Source organism: Beta vulgaris, chromosome 5, assembly GCF_026745355.1.
Source record: "Beta vulgaris subsp. vulgaris cultivar EL10 chromosome 5, EL10.2, whole genome shotgun sequence".
In the NCBI taxonomy this organism is placed as follows: Eukaryota; Viridiplantae; Streptophyta; class Magnoliopsida; order Caryophyllales; family Amaranthaceae; genus Beta; species Beta vulgaris.
The window spans coordinates 38,346,375-38,354,549 of NC_079206.1; the positions used below are offsets into that span (position 1 = coordinate 38,346,375).

The following is an 8,175-nucleotide window of genomic DNA, read 5'->3' on the forward strand; positions in this document are numbered from 1 at the left end:
CAGCTAACTAGATCAAACTTGTCACTTCGAGGATAGAACAAACAAAGATCATCACTTCCTTTCAAATACCTAAGAAATCTTTTGACTGCTGTCAAATGAGATTCCTTTGGATTTGACTGGAGTCTAGCACATAATCCAACACTAAACGAAATGTCAGGTCTATTAGTAGTTAGATAAAGTAAAGATTCAATCATACCTCTATATTTTTTCTGATCTACAACTTTACCATTTTGATCCTCATCCAAGCTTGTTCCTGTTCCTATGGGAGTATGGTTGGTCTTTGCATGTTCAAGTCCATAATTCTTCAGTAGTTCCTTCACATATTTTTCCTGATGGATCATTGTTCCTCTTTCAGTTTGCTTGATTTGCAAACCAAGAAAGAAATTAAATTCTCCCATCATGCTCATCTCAAATTCACTACTCATTAGATCAGCAAATTCCTTGCAAAGAGATTCGTTAGTAGCACCAAAGATTATATCATCTACATAAATCTATACTACTAGAATGTATGTTCCTTTAGATCGAAGGAACAGGGTCCTATCACCTTTACCTCCTATAAACCCGTGTCTAAGTAATAATTTCGAAAGTATTTCATATCAAGATCTAGAAGCTTGTTTCAGCCCATAAAGAGCTTTATCTAACTTATAGACTTGGTTTGGAATATCAGGGTTTTCAAATCCGGGAGGTTGTTTCACATAGACGTCTTCCATTAAATATCTATTTTAGAAAGCACATTTAACGTCCATTTAGTATAACCTAAACCCCATAAATGCAGCAAATGCAATCAAAATTCTAATAGCTTCTATTCAAGAAATAGGAACAAACGTTTCATCGAAATCAATACTATACCCTTTAGCGACAAATCTGGCTTTATTCCTTGTGACTGTTCTATGCTCATCTAGCTTGTTCCTGAAGACCCATTTCAACCCAATCACCTTTTGGTTCTTAGGCTTGGACTCAAGATGCCAGACCTTGTTCCTCTGGAACTTATGCAGTTCCTCTTGCATTGCATTTATCCAGTCAGACTCTAGTAGGGCTTCATTATGATCTCGAGGTTCTATCATGGATAGAAAGGCTTGGAATGCACAGAAGTTTTTGAGCTGGATCTTGTTTGAGTTTCCTTCTCAATATCACTTATGATCAACTCTAGTGGATGGGAGTTTAGGTGCTTCCAAGATTTTGGATCAAACCTTCTTGTTCCTGTTCCTTATGCTTGAGGTTCTTCAGTTGATTCATTCTCTGGATGCATTTCTTCTTCCTGTGCTTCTTCATCAGGAGTTCCTTCATCTACTTGTTCCCCCTGAGGATTAGGATCAGGAACACTCATCTCTTTTTCAGCAATATGCTTTCTGGGAACAATGTGAAGTTTTACTGACGAATGTTGTGTAGTAAGTGATGTAGGTACAGGTACCAAGATTCTGGAGGGAACTAGGAAGGAAAACACTTATGTTGATGACCTGAACCTGTTTCCTAGGAACAATCTGACTTGTCTAAGTGCGATTGACAATGAACCACTCCTTTGGCATAAAAGGTGTGGTCATGCAAGTATGACCTTACTCCACAAGCTAAGTGGTAAGGATTTGGTTGTTGGTCTTCCAAAAATCAAGGTCTCAAATCATGAAGTTTGTGGCCCATGCGCAAGAGGAAAACAAGTTACATCCTCATTCAAACCAAAGAAGATGGTAAGCACACAAAGTTCACTTGAATTGATTCACATGGACTTATGTGGCCATGTACGTATCCAAAGGAGATTAGGTAAGAGATATGTACTTGTTATGGTTGATGATTTTTCAAGATACACTTGGGTTATTTTTTTCATAGCAAAGATAAAACTTTTAATGAATTTGTAACCTTTGCTAAACGAATACAAAGGGTAAGTGGTGTTAAAATGAAACATTTATGTTCTGACCATGGTAAGGAGTTTGAAAACTCCAAGTTTGATGATTTTTGTAGCATTGAGGGACTAGATCACAAGTTCTCTACTCCTAGGATCCCACAACAAAATGGCATGGTAGAAAGGAAAAATCGTACTCTGAAGGACATGGCTAGAACAATGTTGATAGCCAGCAATCTTCCAAAGAACTTTTTGGCAAAGGCAGTAAACACCGCTTGCTATATATCATAAATAGGGTCATGTTGAGACCTATTACCTTGAAGACCCCTATGAACTCTTAAAAGGAAGAAAACCCAAAATTTCTTAATTTAGAGTATTTGGTTGTAGATGTTTTGTACACAACAATGGTAAAGACAATCTAGGAAAATTTGATGCTAAAAGTGATGAAGCAGTTTTTATAGGATATGCTATAAATATTAAAGCATATAGAGTCTATAACAAAAGAACAATGTGCGTTGAGGAAAGCGTCCATATCATTTTTGATGAAACTAACTCTCTACAGGAACCATGTTATGAAAACGATTTTGAAATTGGATTGACTCGTACTGAAGAGTCAGCCAACTTTGATGAGGAACTAACACCTGCAGGTACTGATAAGAAGCATATTTCTAAGAACGAGATGAATGTTCCTGATTCTATTCCTCAGGAGGAACAAGCAGATGAAGGAACACAAGTAGAAGAACAACCTGAAGTTGAAGCAACTGAAGAACCTCAAGTTGAAGGAACAGGAACAATGAGTTTTGAATCAAGGCCATGGAAATCCCAGAAATCCCATTCGTTGGAATTAATCATAAGTGACATTGAGAAAGGAACTTAGACAAGATCCGAACTCAAGAATTTTTGTGTCTTCCAAGTCTTTCTGTCCATGATAGAACCTCGAGATCATCATGAAGCCCTTCTTGAGTCTGATTGGATTAACGTCATGCAAGAGGAACTGAATGAGTTCCAGAGGAACAAAGTCTGGCATCTTGAGACCAAGCCTAAAAATCAAAAGGTGATTGGGCTGAAATGGGTCTTCAGGAAGAAGCTGGATGAGTATGGAACTGTCACACGAAATAAAGCCAGACTTGTAGCTAAAGGGTACAACCAACATGAAGGTAATAATTTCGACGAAACTTTTGCTCCTGTTGCTAGGATAGAAGCAATTAGAATTTTGATTGCCTTTGATGCTTTTATGGGATTTAAGTTGTACCAGATGGGCATTAAATGTGCATTTCTAAATGGTTTTTAAAATGAAGACGTCTATGTGGAACAACCTCCTGGATTTGAAAATCCGGAGTTACCAAATCAAGTCTATAAGCTTGATAAAGCTCTCTATGGGCTGAAACAAGCTCCTAAATCTTGGTACGAAAGGTTGTCAAAATTTTTGCTTTCACATGATTTCATAAGAGATAAAGTTGATAGGACCTTGTTCCTTCGATCAAACGGAACAGACATATTAGTAATCCAGATTTATGTTAATGATATCATTTTCGGTGCTACTAACGATCTTCTTTACAAGGAATTTGCTAATCCTATGAGCAGTGAGTTCGAAATGAGTATGATGGGAGAGTTGAACTTCTTTTTGGGATTGCAAATTAAGCAAACCTAAAGAGGAACAATGATCCATCAACAAAAGTATGTCAAGGAATTGCTCAAGAAATATGGACTGGAACATCAAAAAACCAACCACACTCTCATAGGACCAGGAACAAGGCTAGATGAAGACTCAAATGGTAAGTGTGTAAACGAGAAGCAATATCGAGGTATGATTGGTTCATTACTCTGCTTAACTGCAAGTAGACCTGATATTTCCTTCAGCGTTGGCTTATGTGCTCAATTCCAATCAAATCCCAAAGAATCTGACTTAACAACAGTTAAAAGAATTCTAAGGTATTTGAAAGGAAGTGATGACTTATGTTTGTTATATGCTCGTAGCGATGTGTTTGACCTAATAAGCTATTCGGATGCGGATTATGCATGTGACTTGGTTAACCGCAAGAGCACATCCGGCATTATCCAGTACTTAGGATCACGCTTGGTGTCATGGAGCTCAAAGAAGCAAAATATTGTTGCCTTATCCACAGCAGAGGCAGAATATGTAGCTGCTGCTGCATGCTATTCCCAGGTCCTTTGGATCAAGCAACAAGTAAGAGATTTTGGCATTAAGTTTAAGTGTGTTCCTATCTATTGTGATAATACTAGTGTTATTTGTATCTCTAAGATCCAGTTCATCATTCAAGGGTCAAGCATATACACATTAGACATCACTTTTTTAAAGACAATGTATAAAAAGGTCTAGTCAAACTTGAATTTTGTCCAACAGAAAATCAAATAACCGACATTTTGACTAAACCTCTTCCTAGAGAAAAATTGAAAAGATTCGCTTAGAATTAGGGATGATCGAATAATTTGAAAATGCTTTTATATTAATATCCCTAAGTCATATTCTTTACTAAGTGTGTCCTGCAATTTTCATGAATTTTATTCATACACCTTAGTTAAGGTTGAAAACTCACATTAGTCTCATAATATTCCCTTAGTGTCCCCACTAGTACTTTGATAATAATACAGTACTTGTACAACTTGTTCGAAAGTATCATTAGCATGAGTTCAAAATATTCTTCATTCTTTTTCTTTCTTCTATTTTTCTTTATTCTTTTATTTTATTTTATTTCTCTCTTTATTTCTGGATTTTCATTTTTGTATTCACACTTCATACGTTGCATTGTTTTGAAAAATAAAATGCATGCCCTTTTGAAAAATTGAATGTCTAAGAAAAAGGGAGCGAACCACATTAAATGAAGCTCCTCCTCTCACGCGCATAAAAACCCCTTCATAAACCTTTCCCTCCATCCCATCATTACTCACGCTATTATAGTCATTGCAAAATCATCACATCCAAAAATTTCTCCAACTATATCTCTCTCTTCTCAAAACCCTAACCTCCATGGCTGCCAAACGCTCAAGCACCAAAAGTATCCCTCTTCCACAGGAGAGAAATCCTCTTGTGGAATATGATGAAAGTGTTAATGGTACCGAGGCCTCAAGCCAAGATTCTTCTGCATGCAAAGAAAAGTCGGTGGAATTGGATTTTTGTGTTGATTTGGTTTGGTGCAAGAAAGTGAAGTGGACGGAATTTCTTGATATAATTGCGTTTAAAAAATGGTCGAAAGTTTTATGTATTGATGAGGGGTTGTATGAATCCGAGATGACTGAATTTTGTTCAAAATTTGTGAATTCAAATGGTTTGTGTATTAGTGTTGTTGGGGGAAACTTGGTTCAGTTTGATGAACAGAAACTTAATGAATGGTTCAATGTACTTGCTGCTGGGTACAAAGAGTATGTGAAAGGGAAGGCTAAACTCAACGTGGGTGGGGCTAGAAATGAAAATGTTTTGAAATTTTTTGGTGGTCTTCCTACTGATCTGTCTATGGATCAAAAAGACCTCAGCCCTTTCCACAAATTTCTTTTTCAACTTGTCTGGCGGTTCCTTGTTCCTCGTACCTCCAGAAGAACCCAAGCCAATCTTCTTGATCTCTCTCTCATGTACTGCCTAGCCAACAACATTCCCATCAATCTCCCTGCCTTAATCATAACCCACCTTACTCATTGCATTACCCGCAAAATTCATATTGGTTATGGAAATATTGTAACAGCCCGCCCGCTTAGTTGCTTAACTTACTTATAATCCAATCCATAATTCTCCTATTATGCATGAGTTAAGCATCTAACCGGGTGGGCTGTTACAGATGGTATCAGAGCCGAAGGTTCTCAAATAAAGATAAGTAATAAAGTAGGCTATAAGAACAACATATATATATATATATATATATATATATATATATATATATATATATATATATATATATATATATATATATATATATCGAACCGAGTGGATTAGGAAAAAGGGAAAAGAAAGGAAGGACTTAAGGTTTTGTGTCAATTATGTGGAATAAAGGATACTCTGTATATAATGGTTTTATGATTATAGGAAATGGCTGGAAGTGGAAGCAGTTCAAGCAGGAGTAGATGATCTGTGTTCGTAGAGGATGGACCTGACACTTGGAAAGCGAATTGCTGGGAGGAACCTATTAGTCATATGATGGAGGTGAAGGAAGGATTAAGAGAGTGGGATGAAAATTATGAGGAAGGAGATCATAACCCGTTCTCGCGCCCTGAAATTCAAGCTTATACTTTAATCAAGACCCTACCATCTTATGAACTATGGGCGACTTTTAAAATAACTTATTGGAGAATGTTGTTATTATATGTGGCAACAGGGGCGTATCAGGATGATGGCATTAATATGGAAAATGTAAACAAAAATTTAATCAGGTGGAGAGGAATTCCAGAAGAGGTAGAAAGGGAGGTGGAAATAACCGAGGCATGGGCTCTTGGGGAAACTCCTATGGGACCAGGAGCCCAGTATTGGAGCGATATGTATGCTAGATTGGAGCAGAGAGAAATGAATAGAAACGTACCATATATGCCGCCCCCTTCACCACTATCCGAATCCAGTGGACCAAATCGCAGAGCTAGTAGGTCACAATCCAGCAGGTCCAGAAGTACCAGTTATGGGAGTTCCAGGGGTACTATAAGTAGTTCATCAGTAGGCGGGTTACCAATGATCCTGATTATGTTCCTGAAACCCCGACCCCTAGTAGTAGTGATAGTGGGTACTACTATGATCCTTACAGACTAGATTAAGCAGAGATTGGGGTAAGCAAGGGATGAAGAACCGGTGGCCTTAAGAGAATGTAGTGATTGTTCTGTGATTTACTTTACTATTTCTCCGTAATATGTAATTCTATTCATCTTCGACGAATAGAAGCTAACTAAGAGCTTAGGAGCATGTGTTTTTTTTTATGTAATGTAAGAGTAATGAAGTATGGATATCAAATGAAAAAAATGGTGTTGTATGTGTTTATATTGATTGGTTGTTGTTTGATTATTGGGGAAATGTGATGGAAGAAATTTATTGGATGATATTGAACTGTTTAAATGTTGACATGTGTAGGAAATGGCCAATGAAGGGAATATTTCAAATACCATTGGGGCAGGAAGCAGCGGAAAAGAGTCATCATAAGATGAACAAATTCAAATTCTCAAAGAAATGAATGCAAAATTGCTAACCTTACTAGAAGCTCAAGGAGCTAGTAAGGGAGATGAGGAGGAGAAATTTTATAAGAGATTAGCTTCCCATAAACCTCGTTCTTATGATGGGGAGGCTAACCCTGTTAAGTTCGAGGACTGGGTAACCCATATGACTAAACTACTGGAAGTAGTGAGTTGCTAGATCACTTGAAGGTCAAAATGGCTTCCTTCTATTTGGAAGGACCTGCAGATATTTGGTGGAATACTACTAAAGAAATTTCTAAGCAACCTGATTTTAGTTCGGCAAAGTTTACAGAAAAATTGAAAGATAAATTCTTTCCCTGGCTTTACGAAGAATGAAGGAGAATGAATTTCTGTTTCTGAGGTAAGGTAAAATGTCCGTGTTGGAATATGCAACAAAATTCCTAGAACTTTCGCGATTTGCCCCAGATTTTGTGGGAAATGAAAGAATTTAAAATATCCAAAACGGGTAGGGCCATACTCAACCTTCGTAGAATTGTATGACCCTGGAGCAAAAACAAATTGAGATGAAGGATGAGGAATTTCGTAAGAGGAAGAATGGGGGAAAAGCAAGCAGAGAGTACAAAGAAGGTCAAAAAAGAAGAGGGAGTTGGGGCAATTTTTAAGCCTCAAGGGGGAGGTGAGAAAGTTAATAGGTCATAATGGAAGTGTAGGTTATGTGGAAGGAATCATTATGGAAGGAATTGTGCTGGTGAATTGATCTGTTTCAAGTGTAGAGGTACGGGGCAAAAAATTGGGGATTGTCCGAAAGGAGCAGTGAATAGACGACCTGATATGGGGAATAATCGGGTTAGTAAGCCATTGATGCTAACGGCTGGTGTGGGTAGCTCCAGCCGCGGAAGTAAGGAAGGCTTCACTAGGGTTCAAGGAAGATCTTCAGGAAAAGCATACACAATTAAATCGGAAAAAGATGTTACACCTGAGACCCCGGAAAATGGAAGGTAACGTTATCTCTGGAAACTGTTTAGTGTGTAACAACCTGGCAAATGTGTTATTTGATTCTGGTGCGTCTCATTCCTTTATATCTTATAAGTTTGCTAGGGAAATGCAGAATAAACCTTGTGCAGAACCAATAAGTATGTCGATTTCCATGCCCAATGGGGAGTCAATTAATTGTAAGTGGTACTTCGGGATTGCACGATTAGGATAGCAGACTCTGA

General features: G+C 37.7%; 2 protein-coding genes across 2 annotated transcripts; both read left to right on the plus strand.

The window, feature by feature from the left end:
- Nucleotides 1-1,888: 1,888 nt before the first annotated feature.
- On the plus strand, nucleotides 1,889-3,485 carry LOC125493976 (uncharacterized). The gene is made up of 4 exons (XM_048637459.1): nucleotides 1,889-2,098; nucleotides 2,397-2,671; nucleotides 2,915-2,991; nucleotides 3,133-3,485. Exons 1-4 carry the CDS (start codon nucleotides 1,889-1,891, stop codon nucleotides 3,483-3,485), a joined length of 915 nt encoding a protein of 304 aa, XP_048493416.1.
- A 9-nt stretch (nucleotides 3,486-3,494) lies between these two features.
- LOC125493975 (secreted RxLR effector protein 161-like) lies at nucleotides 3,495-4,175 on the plus strand. The gene has a single exon (XM_048637458.1). The coding sequence runs from the start codon at nucleotides 3,495-3,497 to the stop codon at nucleotides 4,173-4,175; it is 681 nt and encodes a 226-aa protein (XP_048493415.1).
- The last annotated feature ends 4,000 nt before the right edge of the window (nucleotides 4,176-8,175 follow it).